The sequence below is a fragment of the Oxyura jamaicensis genome, chromosome Z, assembly GCF_011077185.1.
Source record: "Oxyura jamaicensis isolate SHBP4307 breed ruddy duck chromosome Z, BPBGC_Ojam_1.0, whole genome shotgun sequence".
Taxonomy (NCBI): Eukaryota; Metazoa; Chordata; class Aves; order Anseriformes; family Anatidae; genus Oxyura; species Oxyura jamaicensis.
The window spans coordinates 11165443-11182566 of NC_048926.1; the positions used below are offsets into that span (position 1 = coordinate 11165443).

At 42.5% G+C, this 17124-nt stretch overlaps 1 protein-coding gene across 2 annotated transcripts in view; it reads right to left on the reverse strand.

Annotated features, from left to right (window-relative positions):
• The window catches only part of GOLPH3 (golgi phosphoprotein 3), a 35957-nt gene extending 26115 nt beyond the window's left edge, over positions 1–9842 (reverse strand). The window contains exons 1-2 of one of the 2 annotated variants that reach the window (XM_035309765.1): positions 9589–9842; positions 9285–9516 (exon numbers count right to left, since the gene is read on the reverse strand). In XM_035309765.1, coding sequence (XP_035165656.1) covers positions 9285–9500 — 216 coding nt within the window. In that variant the 5' untranslated portion in view covers positions 9501–9516; positions 9589–9842. Of the gene's footprint in view, positions 1–9284 lie in introns of both variants that reach the window. The other variant, XM_035309764.1, reaches the window with a different exon arrangement.
• Positions 9843–17124: the final 7282 nt, after the last annotated feature.

Consider the following 17124-nt stretch of genomic DNA (forward strand, 5'->3'; position numbering starts at 1 on the left):
ACATCTCTTAACTAAAAGGAAGACAACAAAATGCAAGTTTGCTGAAGAGGAGGCAACTCGCCCACACACAACTTCTAAGTCTGATTGTTCCTTTAGGAATTAAAAGAAACTTACAAACCTAACTTTCAGCACGATTAGGTGTATGCACATGGAGAGAAATACTTCAAAGCCCACCTTCCATCGGGGTCCAACCTATATTATCCATACTTTGTGTAAAATAAAGTTGCAGTTTATTTGTTCAGTAACCTGCAGGTTATTTCCTACAATACCAGCTATTGTCACTGAGCATAAAATCTGGCACGCATTTGAAAGGAGTGTTTATTTAGAACTGGTGCTCAGATCCTCCACATCAGATACTTCACTCGAAAGAATTCTTCAAACAGCAGTAAGCAAACATGGCAGGAAAGAAAAAAAAAGCTCATGTCCCACCCAGATACAAGTATAACAAGCAGGAGCTTACAAAACGCAACTTGCACACATTTAGTGCCTCCCCGCGGCTGGCCCTGGCTGGCAGCTGAGCCCCACACAATTGCTCCCTCTCTATCAGCAGGATTAGGAAGGGCAAAAGTAAAAACAAATAGAACACTGTGTGTGAGATAAAAGCTGTTTAAGAAACAAAGGAAAAGAAGAACAGAAGAAAACAAAGTGATGCAAAAGCAGTGGCTCACCACCTCCCACAGGTAAGACTGATGACCACCCAAGCCCCAAGCAATGACCACGTACCAAAAAAAAAAAAACTTTTTCTGCTGATCACGATGCCATATGGTACGGAATATCCCTATGTTCAGCTGGGGTCAGCTGTCCCGGCTGTGTCCCCTCCAAGCTTCTGGCACAGGCCCAGCCTCTTCGCTGTGGGGAGCAGAGGGGCAAAGAAGGAAAGCCTCAATGCTGAGCCCCAACTGTTCAGCAACAGCTCAAACACAAGTTTGTTATCAGCACCGTTTTGGTCACAGATCAGAAACAGAGTACTAAACTGGCTGCTACAAAGAAAATTAACTCCAACTCAGCCAGACTCAGTACGCTGCTCTTAAATACAGTAAGAAAAGAGAAAATCTGCTAAGTCCTTCTCATGCAGGGACAGCAGTCCTAATACTGGCAAAGTAAAAAGAGAAGGTTTAACTGACTTTGACTGGCTATCACAGAATGGTTTGGGTTGGAAGGGACCTTAAAGTCCACCTAATTCCATCCCCCTGCCATGGGCAGGGACACCTCCCACCAGCCCAGGCTGCCCAAAGCCCCATCCAGCCTGGCCTTGGGCACTGCCAGGGATGGGGCAGCCACAGTTTCTCTGGGCAGCCTGTGCCATGGCCCAACCAACGAGTAAATAATTTCTTCCTGAAGTCTAATATAAAATCACCACCTTTTAGTTTAAAGCCATTCCCCCTTGTTCTATCAGTATTAACCCCCAACAAAGAGTCCTTCCCCAGCTTTCCTGTAGCCCCCTTTAGGCACTGGAGGGCTTTCCAGTGGAGCCTTCTCTCCTCCAGGCTGAACTCCCCCAGTTCCCTCAGCCTGTACCCATAGCAGAGGTGCTCCAGCCCTCTGAGCATTCTCATGGCCTTCTCTGGGCTCACTCCAACAATTCTGTGTCCTTGTACAGAGGGGCCCAACACTGAACACAGCACTCGAGGTGTGGCCTCAACCAGAGCAGAGTACAGGGGGACGATCACCTCCCTGGTCCTGCTGGCCACACTATTCCTGATACAAGCCAGGATGCTGTTGGCCGTCTTGGCCACCTGAGCACACAGCATGCTCATATTCAGCTGGCAACTGACCAAGACCACCAGGTCCCTTACACCAGGCAGCTTTCCAGCCAGTCTTCCCCCAGCCCATAGCGCTGCATGTGGTTGTATTCCCCCAAGTGCAGGACCTGGTACTGAGCCTTGCTGAACCTCATACAGTTGGCCTCAGCCCTTGGGTCCAGCCCATCCAGATCCTTCTGCAGAGCCCTCCTGCCCTCAAGGGTATCAACACTCATGCCCAACTTGGTGTCTTCTGCAACCTTACTGAGGGTGCACCCGATCTCCTTGTCCAGATCGTTGATTAAGATACTGAAGAGAACTGGCCCAACTGTCTATGGACTAGGCAGTATTACAACTAAAATGCACTCCTCTAGGTTTGTAAATATACTTTATCTTCCCCAAATACAACAGCTATCCTTTTTTTTAAGCACAAACACTTTTTTGAAAAACTTTTTTTCCCCCTACAGTTAACAAAACCTAAACACTAAAGTAAAGCGGTATTTCAAACGGGGGAGCAGTGTAGTATTTCATTTTGAGGGATCCGCATCACTCTATTTATCAGTCATCACTGAGAATGTACATCCAGAGTAATGTTTCAGGTGTCCAAAAGAAGTGTACATAACCATCAGGGGTTCCTCTCTTTTGTCAGAACTCCCCCCAGTTTCTTTTCAGCTTGTCCTTTTCAGAACCACTCTTTGTTTCACTTGCCCAGGTGCAAAAGATTTGCAAGAACCAGACCATCTCACAACCGTGCCACATCACAGATTTTCACTGTGAGATAAGAAATTCCACTCATTGCACTGTTCTTGCATTAACAGGAACACATTATTCCATTTAGCGCTTAAGATTTATTGAAAGCTCCACACACGGCCTGCAGATGCTGCTAAAGCAGAAGGCACATTTAAATATCCTACATGGGCAAAGCAGTTGTAATTAGTACTTTAGAGACTAGCATAGATCAGACATCTACCTGGCATTTACCTCAGCCTATCGAATGAATGTAATACGTGCCTTCCCCACTACGCAGAACGTGTGCTGGAACTTCATACGAAACAAATGCTTCACTCGTGGAACAGACTGACAGACATGGAAGTGCCAGAGTGAAGTCAGGCATCTACGAAAGTAAAAATTGTTAGTGCGATGTCCTGCAAAACAATCATTTGCTGGACAGTAAACCCATGGTACAACACTAGCCTCTGTACCCAAGACAGCTTGCCTGTCAGTTAAGGACAATATCGAACCACACAGTGCCACACAGTAAGACCATAAGGGAGACGATTAGAAAATACATAGCAATCAGCAGCTTACACGTGCTTAGAAGAAAATTAGTAACAGAAAGATACGCAAAGAAGCCCAGTAGCCTGATTTCCTAATGTGAGAAATAAATCATACAACATCCACAAACAGCAAAGGATCTGCAAGTAATGTCCATTGCATTTCTAATTAAAAAGACCTAGCTCACAAGGCATACCATTCATCATTTTAAAGGTCCACCACAAACAACAACAACAACAAAGGTTGAAAAAGAATAGTTTAGTTTAGGATATGGGGGTAGTGGGCACAACTTACTTATGCATAATGTGGGTTAATCATAACACCACATATCTGTGTGTTCCTACTTGTCCAGGCTGATATACAATGCAATTTAGAGGAAGAGGACAGTTGTGTATTATTTTATTCGCAATTTTACTGCAGAAAGATTTCAAAAGTAATGTATTATGAATATTTCTTTCTGAAAGGAAAGAAAAATCACTGAAATTTCACATTTTACAAGCAGGTTAGCTGTGAAAAACAGTCAGCAGTGGCACATAGTAGGCTGACTATAACTTTTTTTCATTTCCTTACCAAAAGTTCTGACAAGACAGCCTGAGAATGTTGCCCATGCAGAGGAAACTGACCAACACCACTACTGGAGATGATTTTCCTCTCTCCACAAACACAAGTGAACATGCGCAGCAGTCATTTGCTCTGAGAAAAGTCATTCTTAATTATTTTTACTGTCTGCAACACTTTGGCTGGTCAATTTAGCCTTGTAAAGGCGGCCCACTGCCTGTTGCTTCTAGGTGCAGTAGTGCCTGAACTACTTTAGTATGAAAAAACAGCTGAATACCACTTTTTCTTTCATGGAAAACATCAATTTTTCATTTCCATGATTAACCAGCCACACTTTCTTAGGTGTACTTCACACAAATTTTACAAAAAATTAACTTTCTGTGGAGAGGAAGAAGAGTTACAGCGTTGCTTTTTAAGAACACAAAAAAAAAAATGAGAAGTGTCACTAGATAGGCTCTGACTAATTTGTCTGATCTTCTTACACTAGACAGCTTGATATTAAAGAAGGACCTACACTACACTTAAAGATATTTGTGAATAAATCATATACATTACAAATTACTAGAAGAGCAGGGATAACCATGCTGGCTGCATGAAAAGAAAACATGAAAAATATACACCATTTTAATACATAAAGTCAACTTGTAACTATAATGCTGCTTCCAGATGAGCATGTTCTCCAACGAGCCCCAAAGCAGCAGGATTTACTGAGAAGCCCAGTGAAGAGGCACTTCACTTCATCTTGTAGCGCTCAGAATTTGGACACTCCTCCTCCCGCGCCTCATCTCTTCTGATGGCCTGCAACTTATGTATGGTCATGAAAACAAAAAAGACCAGAGAGGTAGGCAATTATGGAAAAGAATTTTTCATAACAGACATTACACACTTTGTTGTTATTAGGCCTTGAACATTTGAGAAAAAGGACGTCTTTGTCAAGGTTTCAACATTCGTACATCATTCTTCAACCGTGATGTGAATTCCCGACAAACGCCTCCTCATGTTTCACTCATTTGTCCCAGAATTTTTTCAGCAAAACCTGGGAGCTCGAGTTCATACTCTGGCTACTGCTGAAGCCTTTTATTAAACAGGAAAAAACAACTGAAAACAAACAAACAAAAACAGACAGAAAAAATAGAGATAACAACAAGACCTTCCAGAACTTCATCAAACACCACTTCTGCATCAGGATATGAATTCCACAAGTCCGAATTTTAAGATCATAGAAAATGCCACCCGTATTTCAGATGTTTCTGAAAATTCTGCTCATTTTTCAAAATAATATCTTTAGGATTAAAACACAAATTTAAGTAAAAAAACAAAACAAAACAAACAGCTGCTCAGATTTGTAAGAGAAATAAAGATTCTGAATTTCATTATAGTACTAATCTGATCAACACAAAACACCACATTTTAAGTAGGCAAAACACCTCTCTAATCATTTGCTTACTTTAATACAATGAAAATACAATCTAGAAACATTCTCATGAACTATCTGGACAGAAAGCTATGCTGTAAGACTACTGTAACACCAACTTTTCAAAAATACGCGAACCAACGTGAGTAGCAAAGATCCAAGAGAACTTCTGTACTGAACAAAGTGACTGAACATCACTTCACTCACAGTGTTTTGGCTTCACCAAAGAATACATAAATCCAGAAATATTCACTGTTGCAGTAGTGCGGGACTATTATTTCAGGACACTTTCTTCAGGAGTTTTCTTTCAGCAAATAAGGAAATAGTTAAAGTAAGTATTTCTACTTATTGAGCACAGTTATCTGATCTGCAGAAGGAGGTGTCACGCCTCTACAGCTAGATCAATTTGTTTCACTGTGGCATATTGTGTACAGGAGCAGCTGTGAGCGTTGCTGCATTTGAACAGATTCCCAACTACTACAGAGAGAAAACTCCAAAAAGGAAATAATAATATATATATATATATATGCACACACACACAAATGAAATGGACAGCTGGTCACAGAGCACAGCCACCTTTCAGCCTGTCAGTCTTCTATGGGACAGAGCCACAAGATGTCCAGGAGAACCGTAAGCAACAAACTGGTCTACACTCATCTCCAAGCTGTCATTTTCAAATAAGCTAACTGTCACTATTTATTACTCCATTCTTCTGGCAGCGGTGACCTCAGATGCTTCAGGAGTTCTACATAATAGCCTCCCTTTCACTGCAGCTTTAACCCACCACACCACAAAACTATTTTTAACTTAATATAGCAAAGTATTTTATTTCAGTGAGTATTCTTTATTCCTATAGCAACAGGCTATGGCTCTGCTCTAAATGAATGGGCATGACTCCCATTCCCAGCCTTATCTCTGAAGGGATTCCAGGTATTTCCTGAGGGATGCTCCCTCCAGAACTGCAGTAATGCATCCTGTTCCAGTGTATTACCTGCTCCTCCAAGGACACCACGTTTGTCATGTTATGTGGGCGTTTTAGCATATATCCCTTGCAAACTATCTTAACTTTGGAATACAGAAACAGTTACAAATACACAGAAGGTACAAATGAAAAGGAACCACTGGTGGGGGGTTAAAAAAAAAAAAAAAAAAAAAAAAGGAAAAAAAGGGAGCAACCGGCCCTCCATAAATTACATTTTAGTAAGATCAAACCTGGGGAGAAAAAAAGGCAATGCCCAGGAAGCACGAGTGACGGCAGTTAATTGTGGGCAAGCGTTAAGAACAGGCTGAGGCGTGCTGTGTTTGTTTTAGGGCAGCTGGACATTCACATCACTCAACCAATACTGCAGCGACAACCGGGCAACAACTCAAGAGTTCTGCTATGGCTGTTAAAGGCCTTGCTCTGTTCTGAAAGCAGGGTTCATGTAAGTATCTAACAGTCTCCTAGAAACATACAACTTATCTATCCATCGCTGCCTGAATCTTCCTGTAACGAGTAAAGGCTCTTCCATCTACACGTACAAATTATAAACGGCGTTGCCTTGCATGCAAGGTGTTCCATACACAAGCTACGTTGTATTATGCCACATTCACCAGTGTTTAATGGTAGAAAAAAAAATTACCCCCCAAAACCTCAAAGCTAAGTTAACAATGCAGTTACAGTGACTTTTCCATGAGTGAAAATATTTTCAGAGAAATATGCTCTTACACAAATTCAGCCTTAAATCCAAATTATTATTTTATTCCAAAAGGATAAAATAATTTAGTGTTCAGTTAAACAGGAAGGATGTTGTCAGCTTTAGATTTTACTGGTTTTAAGCTGAGTTTTAAGCTCACATACATGCCTTTGTCTTTCCCTTATACTTTGTGTAGTTTCACAATTATACTTTACAGACCTTGTTTTACTTTTTTCTCTGTGTTTGTCATGACAAAGGCTCACACAAATGTCATTGGGAACCAATTCTATTATAAGCAAAAACTTTATAAAAAGCATTCCCAGTTGCATAAATTTCTTTTGCTTACTTATCATTCAAAAATAGAGAAAAAAATCATCTCTGAAAACAAACCTATAGTTTAAAAAAGACAAAGAGCTTTACTTACTATAAAAGAGAGGGACACAAGACAGAAAAGCAAAACAAACCCTGGTGATTCACGTCTAACAAACCTCAGAAACCGTATATGCTGTTTGTACACATAAGCCCCCTACCCTAGAGGTGACATTACCATTCTTCTTGGCTGACGTTTCCACTGCAAAATCTTAAGGGAGTCATAAATATCCACATCACTGTAATCAGTTCTTTTTTCCATTCAAAGAAATAGTACATTATCTGTAGCATGTGCCTCTGCCGCTCTTCATAAAGTCAGGTGATATATAATTTTGATGTACACCGGTGCAAAACTGGATTTTTTTTAGGCCCAATGTTAATTACTAACTTTCGTATACCAGGAACACTTACACTATGTATCTGTAGGCAGACAGAACACTGCTAACTTGAAATCTTTACAGCCCAGTACCCACAAATTCAGCAGATTTACCACAGATTCACAAAAAAATGGGGCTGAAAGAAAACCCAGTCTATCACCTCTTCCTCCTAGGCAATCCTGACAGAAACCTGTCTCAGCATGCCTAATACTTCCCTGTAACTATTCAGGTGAGTCGGAAAAAAAATGTGCATAGACACATCTTCAGAGTCAACAGGCGGAAGCAGACATCATTGCGAGTATCTACTGACTCTACTAGGGTGCCATGGCAAGGTCCATCTGAAAAAAATGGGATTATAAGAATATGGCCTGAGGCATGTAGTCAGAGGGAAGTAAGGCATGTTACAGTAGCAGGTATGTACACAGATACACTCCACACACATTAGAAAACAAACATTAAGCATGAAAACTACTCTTTAATCTGTCATCAACCAGCAAATCTATTTTAGATGCAATGCACTGTCAAAGAGCATACAACTTATCAGCTTCCCCCCGCCCCCCCCCCCATTACTCTGTGCTCATGAACGGGCATGACTTCAAGATAATTCCACCCAAATCAATGAGCTGTCTTCAGTAGTATACTTACAACAACAACAGAAAATAAAACAAGTCACTCAATGAAATTCATATTAAAACTCAGATCTAAAATTAACGGATATTTTGCTTTCTACACACGTCATCAAACTGTTTCCCTTGATAGGGCTGGCTTTCTGCACTTTGAATGTTTTTTTATATTGACTATCCCTTCCAAATGATAATCAATATAAAATTGACCACCATGGCAGTAGAAATATACCTTCTGTTATTCACAGCACCATGTCAAACAACCTATAAATTCAGCAAAAACACAGAATTATGCCGTAACGCTGTTTCCTCATTTTGACCCACTTATGATTCAAGACCCATTTTTATCAGATGTATCTCCTTGAATTTTAAGGCATTTTTCACATCTGAAAAGTCTTTTAAGAAAGGGCTGCTGCACATCCGTAAGTATCCCATAAGTACCATCCCATAACTACAATATAGCTGTACTTATCCCATAAGTATAATATAACTGTGTCTGACACAAGGTGGACAAGTCCCCCAGGTAAGACCCGCAGGTAAGTTGGAGGAGGAGGACTATAAACATCACAGGTCTACCCAGACCTCAAAGCCAACCACCGGTGCAGTCTGGAGGCCCTGGCCTTCCCCGCCAGGCACCCAACCCCCAAACACTCCCTCAAGCCTTCCCTGAGATGCTACAAACTTTAAAACCCTTCTGTCAGCCCGGCATCCAAAGGGGGATCCCAACTCTCCCTCAGGTGCCCTCCACACCTCCTCCAAACCCCTTGGCACACAACAGCACACAAATCCTTCGGCAACATCACAATCACTGAATGGTTTGGGTTGGAAGGGATCACCTTAAAGATCACCTAACTCCAACCCCTTGCCATGGGCAGGGATGCCACCCATTAGATCAGGTTGACCAGGGCCCCGTCCAATCTGGCTCTGAGCACTGCCAGGGATGGGGCATCCACAGCTTCTCTGGGCAGCCTGTGCCAGGGCCTCAACGCCTCAGGGTGAAGAATTTCCTCCTGACCTCTAATCTAAACATCCCCTCTTTTAGTTTAAAACCCTTCCCTCGTCCTGTCACTATCCGATCGAGCAGGAGCCGCTCTCCATCTTTATCACAACCCCCCTTCAAGTACCGAAAAGCCGCAGTGAGGTCCCCCCGGAGCCTCCCTCTCCTTTACACCCCCTGCCCCAAACGCGAACCCAAACCCACCCTACACCCCCGGCCAGCGCCCCCCTCATCCCCCGAGGGGCCGCCGCACCTCGCGGTCCTTGAGGCCGAGGAGCAGCACCTCCTCCATCAGGGTGAGCCGCGTTTCCTTGGAGTCGCCCTTCTCGTCGTCCCCCGGCTCGTCCCGGCGGCCTTCGTCCTCGGGGCCGCCGCCGGCCCCCCGCTCCTTGTCGGCGGCCGCGGCGCTGCGGGAAGCCTCGGTGCGGCGCTGCACCAGGCCGGAGCTGCGCTGCGTGAGGGAAGTCATGGCCGGAGGCGGCGGGGATGGGGAGAGAGACACACGGGGGGAGGGGGGGGGAGGTTCGGCGACCGCTGGGGAGGAAGAGGAGAAGGAGGAGAAGGAGGAGGAGGAAGGCGCGGGAGCCGCTCCCGCCTCGGCCCTACCCGCACCGAGGCTGCGGCCGGCCGGGCGGACTCATGGGGAGCGGGGCTCGGCCGCGGCGGGGGAGGCGGAGGCGGAGGGGGCCGGGGTCCCCCCCTGCGGCGGCCGAGCTGGCGGAGGCGGCTCCTGGCGCAATATGGCGGCGCGGGCTGATGTCAGCGGAGGATGTGGCAGCGGCGGCCGGGGGGAGGCACCGGAAAGGGCCGCGGGCGGCGGCGGCGGCGGCGGCGGCGGTGGGGCCAGGGCTGTCCCCGCCTCCCTCCCGGCTCCGCTCCGCCCTGAGGGACAGCCGGGACGGCCCCCGGGAGGGGAGGCCGTGGGCGGGGGGGTTGGGGGGTTAACGGTGACTGAGGGGCGGAGGGGCAGGGACGAGGGCACCGAGACGGACAGGGACCTGAAGGGGGCAGGAAGCCCCCGGGGGTGTCTCGGTTATAGCCGGTGTCCCCTCGGGAGCCGTGGCTCTCCAGACACGGGGAAATGGTCCTGCTGACCGCCCTCGCTCCGCTTTGTTTCAGTTTTAGCCGCCAGGCATTGCCCGGTTGCTGCTACGGCGCTCGCAGTGTGTGTGTCTGATATGTAAACGCTATGTATAAACACAACGATGGGGATCAAGCTCTATTTTGCTCGTAGCAGTCCGGACTCCAAGCTGAACAAAGGCAATCCTTTGTCCCCGGGCACCTTGTCAAGCCTTCAATCACTGCTGTGCACCTACCCAACACCTCGCCGCCAGCCGTGCCACTGCTCCAAGCCAGAAACGGAGGCAATGCAACTTCTCTAGCCACGCACTGCTCTCCTTTTTACCCAATTCAAGCACTTGTGATGGTGTGTTGCACCAAAACTTCAAACTATCAAAGCCAAATCCCATATGTATTCATTCTGAGGTATTTTGTCGCAGAATAAAGCTGCCTTTGACACAAGGACGGCCTACACTCCAGGGGTACGATAGACTCCGAGTCGCTTTGTAAATGACTTTAGCCTCCATCATTTCCCACACGCTGATTTTAATATCATCTGTCAGCATTACTTAGTGATCATTCAGTATCGCTTCTTCAAGGTCATTGGTAAAACAGAACAGCAGAGGGACAAAACTGATTGCTGGACGATCTTGTAGACCCTGACACACTGAATCACTGACACAAGTGTTTTCTAATCATTCCTCCTACGTATTTTGAGGCCCCACCAATTATTCACAGTCATTCTAGTTTGTTTGTTTTGTTGTGTGTGTGTGTGCAGCTTTTGTTTGCTTGTTTTTAATGAAAATGCTTTGCTGTACCAAGTCAGATGCCAAGCCGAAGATTAAGGGTATAACATCATTATTGTTTTTATCAAATAAACATTTGCATGAAGAAGAGATACCACAACAGCATTACAAGACCTGCTTTGTGGAAATGTCTTTTCTGAGTAGTAATTATAATCAAATCTTTATTAATTTAGTCCTATATAAGCCACTCTGATATCGTGCTGAGGATTATGATCAAGATGACAGGCATGTAATTAACTTGGCTCATCCCTTTTACCTTCTGCATTAGCTTTCTTCCAGTTCTTTGGAACTCCCAAGATTTATTGAAAAGAAATCAAAAAAAAGCTCCAAAAGGATCTTCTAAAAACCTGTATGCAATTTACCCTGGCTTACTGATTACAAATTACCTTGTTCTAAGAAAAATTCAAACAACAGAAGTACACTGTTAATGGAAAGCATTTTATCATTGTATTGTATGATGAAACTTTCATATTTCCCCAGAATACAAAGGTGTTTCTTCAACACTTTTTTAAAAGCGTTGTTGCTAAAAAATCATGCATTTCCCTCTAGCAATTTCATTGTTAGATTCTCCTTGCACCTGTATTAATTTACCAGTTGCTTTCTGCTGGCAAAAATTTCTCATCATTTTTTTTTTCTTTAATTAACAAAGCAATAATATCCTCTCCTTTCTTATCAATACAGTGCACTGTTTGGGCTGTTACAATTGTTTTCATTTCCTACTATGCTACTACAGCACTGTAACTGTCTTCATTTTTTGCCCTGATTGCATTTTCAGAGTTAACTGATGGAGTGTTCATTAGCAGTTCCCAGTTATTGATGTTTTTTTGGTGTGGGTCCTTCTTTAGAGAGCCCCAACGGACTCATTATTTTCAGTTTTGTGAAAACTGTGTTTTAAAAGCAGTAGCTATCTATTCTGTTGATTTGCCTGCTTTTCTGTTTTCGTGTTACAAAAGTGATCAAGTATGATCACTTACAGGTTAATAATAATTTAAAATTTTGTTGACTGATTTCATGTTTGTTAGGATGAGGTGTACTGTGAAATTCTGTATATTATTTGATAGAGTCACTTTTCTGATTTCCACACTCAGGTGTTTGCATGAACTTAATGATGTAATGTCAACCAAATACAGGGTTTTTTGTTACTAATTTCAATTCTGATTCCTTATCATTTATCATTGAACTCAACTAATAAGCACAGTCTCAATCAAATTAAGAATGCTTGTCACTGAATTTTGAGACAATTACTTTTTTTTTTTTTTTTTTCTACATCAGCACAGTGCTGATAGACCAAACCAAAATGTGAAGGAAAAAGATATCAAAGGAGGCATTTCAGCATCAGATTTCAGTGGTTTTTATCCCTTGTACACTACCAAGAGCTGTTATATCAGAAGGGGACCACACAGCTTGTTGGATCCTCACCTAGGAGGTCCTAATGTGCCATATCACAACCCTCTCATCTGCATTTATTTTACAGTACCAGGGTACATTTTAAAAATATTTCTGAGTCATATATGGCTTCATCGGGAGTTCAGAAGGCTGTAACCCCCAGCCCTGTGCTTGGCAGTGGCTGCTGCAATGTGTGCTTCCTGTCATCACGTTGTCACTGGGCACGTCACTCCCCCTGCCCCAACCCCAGCCTGAGAGCTGAGGGGCTAGATCTTTGACATGTTCTGTTAAGAACCAATAGTGCAAAAGCAGGGGCTGTAGTCTATAAATAGTTTTTGTTTGTCTTATAGTAATTTGACCTTGTAACGCATCCCTGTTTATTCTTATGCCAGTATCTGGCAGAATTTCTATTAACAGTTGCTGATGAGTCTAAATTATCTGTAATAGAACTTCAAAAGTACCTGGGTTTTTTGAACTGCTGCCAGCCCCCTGGAAAGGAGAAATAAAAGAGAAAATAGCAAAGGCATGAATCTTAGTCTCTCATTTTGTTTTGTGCTGGTTGCAGTTCCCATGATTTACTTCACAGTGGGAGTGGGGCTTACCTCTAATGTCAGCAGAAAAGCTGATTAACAAACTGAATGCAAATGTCTTGGGATAGCAGGTAAAACAAAGAGTAATGTTATTTAATAAGCAGGACGTCATCTGCTATTCACTTTCAACAAATGCATTGTAGCTTGAACATCCTGAGCGTGACATAGAGCTGGTTAAAACTAGAAGGTGTAAATGTCTAAACCATGCCACGCTCTGAACCTTATGATTTAGGGGGCAAATCCCAGCTCTACTGTCACAGCATCATAACAAGATACTGCTGGGCAGATTTTTCTCTTGAAGGACAATCAGCTTAATAGCATGTGCCAATTCTGAGATTGATAGCAAGGTACAGAAGTGGTTTTCTAGAAGAAACAGCAGCCAGCTGCCAGCTCTCCTACCGCTTCACCATCCAGTGGTTTTGCCAGTTGAGCTTGTTTACATTCCTATCTGTGTCTTCCATTCCCTTGCAGTGAAAGTTTGCCACTCCCAGCTATGCCACTGCAAACTGGTGTCAGGAGCAGCTGCTGGAAAATATAATATCAAAACGAAGAAAAGGGAAGGGAAGGGAAGGGAAGGGAAGGGAAGGGAAGGGAAGGGAAGGGAAGGGAAGCCAAAAAAAAACCCCACACGTTATTTTTACCCCATACCATTTCAGGAATCTATTAACAGGCAGTCTCGCAAATAGGCACCATATCATTGCTGAAGGAGCTCTCAAACACAATGTGGAAACCAGTGGATAGGAGCAAAGGGAGACAGGGATTTCTTAAGGCCAAACCATCCCTAAAACCATGCTGATTACATGCATGCTGCTTAAGTGCTGCAGTAGACATTAATAATAAAAAGCAATTGAAGGACCAAAATATCTTCTGAGAATCGTTCCATCCACTATTACCAGTGTGATCTCCAAGAACAGGATTTAGACTTGCAGTAAGAATCAAGATGCTGAAAGATGCAGAGTGATGAGAGGAGGAGGAGGCAAAGGTTATTGGGCAAGAGAAGTGAGCAGACTAACATTCAATATTTTAAGTGGGAAGAAACCATAGTTGGTGGTCAACTGACCTTAAAAATCACACTTCACACCCAGTGGATGCATTACAGTCTCTATCCTTTTCTCTCTTTCAGTTTCAGGTGTACCTGTTTTACTTATACTGGTGTTGTTTTGGTTACCCAGTAAGTCTTTAACTAGCCAGTGCTGACTAGCTGGCATTTTCTTTTGGTTTTAGCAATAAGCTTTACAAGACTAACAGCACATTTTGCTAAGTAAAAAGCACCAACTGATTTGTCTCTTCCTGTCCATACAACAAACCCACACTTTGACAGCTGTTTGCACTCAATAGTTAGATGTAATTCAAATTATCACTTCAAAAGGTTGAAATTCAGCAATATATCTTTTCCAATAAACCTCTCTTTAAATGTCTACCTTGGCACAATTTAAAGATGATGTTTTCGCAAAAATATGAAGAATTATTCCATATTTGACATAGAATGTGTCAGTAAATGATGAACTCGCAAATTACTTTCAGTGGCATAGTGCTAGCTGTTAATACCTAGCTCATATAAAATCAGATTAGCCATTAAGTCAGTAAAAAGATTTCTCTTAACTTCACAGGGCTTTCAGTCAAAATTTTAGTACTGCCTTTTTTTTTTTTGTATACAAAATCAATAAATTGTTACGTTTTTGTTTTGTTTTTCTAGACTCAGTGACAAAAAAAATTAGGAAGAACAAAAGCAAACATGGAAAGGTGTTAGTCACATTTTCTCATTTCAAAAATCTTTTTCTTCATTCTGTGTATTTCCAGATCCTCTCATCTTCTGTGGATTTCAGATGATTGCTAGTTCCTGAAATCATTGTGTTTTAATATCATCTTCTCCCTGTGTCTGAGTAGTCCTGTTCAGTAGCAAAAATCTGTACTTGTTATTTTAATATAGCAATTATAGTACTGAAATCATAAAGACAAAAGTATCAGTTAAGGTGCACTTTCTAATGAAGATGTGCTTTCATTTCTACACAGTGGTTCAATTCAGCCAGCATCACTAGGAAAAATGTGCAGCATTCTTAACACAGTCAATGAGTAGTATGAGGTCCAAGTCCAATGAAACAATCACAAAAACTGTCATTGGTATTTGGCAAAATTGAAAATGCTTAATGCAATTGATTTTATATAAACTCAGTTTTGAAAAAGCTTTATTTCACTTCTTGTGTAACAAACGCTTTACTATCTGTTCCTTGCAAAGTACATAAATTCTCATCAACTCATTAAAAAAAAATACATAAAGCCAGATGGTGTAAAGGAAATGTTTCCAAGGAGTTGCAATTTACAAGATGAATAGTGATTAGTACAGTATTCTTTTTGTCTAATTAGAGGGTAATCACATTCACGCGGAAGTGTGCGTAGAACACAAGTCCATTACTTTTGGTAGGTTTAAACCTTCTACTTATGTCCAATGATTCGCATAAAGATAATCAAATAACAAGTGATAATTTTAGAACATAGTAAACGTGAGGTAAGCAGAGGTTAGGGAGGGAGAAAAAAAAAGATTCCCCGATCTAGTAGTCTTATCAACTCAGCAAAGGTGTGAACAGGAAGGGGAAATGGAAGAAAAATGTAGAAACATTTGGTAGAAGCCATCTCGAAGCCTCTATCAAGTCAGGAGATAAAGCTGTATTTTTGAGGTTATCTTCTTCCTGAGAACTCAGCCAAGTGCTTTGCGGGGTCTGGTCTGTGCCTGGCTGAGGCTGCACGCCTGCCTTCCACTTACTCCTGAGGGCAGCCAGGCTGTCATCACAGTGAACACCAGAAGGTTTTGGAGTTTGGCACAGATGTTAATGCCTTCCATAATACCTTCTACTCAGGGAGCTCAAAGCCTGTGATAAGCATTCGTAGATTAAACATGCCAGCATCTCTGGGTTATGCTTCTTCCTAGCTCGCTCAGAAGTCAAAACAGCACGGCAGCACACCTAATTAGCTAGGTTTGTTTCACTTAAAGTTGTCTTTGGGAACACAGAAGTATAAAGTCTTGTGCTACTCAAGTGTTACAGAGCGTCGTGTCTTACCATCTTGCTGGGGACTTCTTTGCACTGCCATTGCCATCATAACCTGTTAGAAACTAAATCTAGGTTAGATTATGACAGGACGAGAACCAAAATTCCAGATGTCTGGAGGGGATGTGCTTGATCTTCATGGGGTGGAGGAGGCCAGAAGTGGCACTGCTCACTCAGCAGCAGAGCACCCTGCCAGGCACTGCTCTTTTTCTCCATTTTGACTGAATTTCAAGCACCTCCATTGACCATGAAGAAGAAAGCTTGAGAAAATCATCCTGTGAACATTTCCCACAGGGATAAAACAAGCCAAATGTGGATTGATTTTCTTTGGGTGAATTCTGCGCTGGATAATGTCTGTGCAACCACCTATCTTTAATATTGTAAAATAACATTATCAGTAGATCATTTCTATGTGATGGCTTTTAAAAAGATCTTCTCACCAGTTAACACTTCACCATCAACGCAAACATAGATTAATACATTTAATGATAAAGAACTGCTGTTCCAACAGAAAGCTCTTCATAGCAAGACATTTTTGAATGAAATCTACTCTCCAGACCACATTGTTAGTTCAAAATAAAGTAATAATTTGAACTGGTGGGACAAATGCAACTCAGGATGTTACCTGCACAGTATACATTGAAGAGTGTTTGAACATGAAATACAACATAATCTCTGAGGCCACGTGGTTATTTAAAAGCATGTTACTGCCCCGTTGAATAAATACATTTCCATAAGTACTGATTGAGTTGTTAGGAGCTCATTAATGTCTATAAATATGTACAAATTCCTGCTGTGTACTTGTGCAGCCCCATGCACAAGACAACCTGCACATAGATGATGTATGATATCCAAACATGGGACACAAGGGTGTCTGATAACTGATTATCTCCATTTTTTTTAATACTAGTATTTGTAGCAATCACTGTGGATTCAAAAAGAGCTGAAACTTGACTACATAATCTGGAATGATCTTGCAAGTCATGGCAAAGCAATAGTGTTACAATGAGCCTCGTACACCTAGCCTCCTCATGTTCCTGCCTTTTAGTGGAACTTTTTTCCCTTTCAAAACTAGACTAAGGAAGAAGAGAGGGCATTTTTGAAGCCAAACAGCTCTAGAAAAAAACTGTATAGCTGGAAACATTAGACGAGAGTGATGTTTTCTCTTCTCTTCTCTTCTCTTCTCTTCTCTTCTCTTCTCTTCTCTT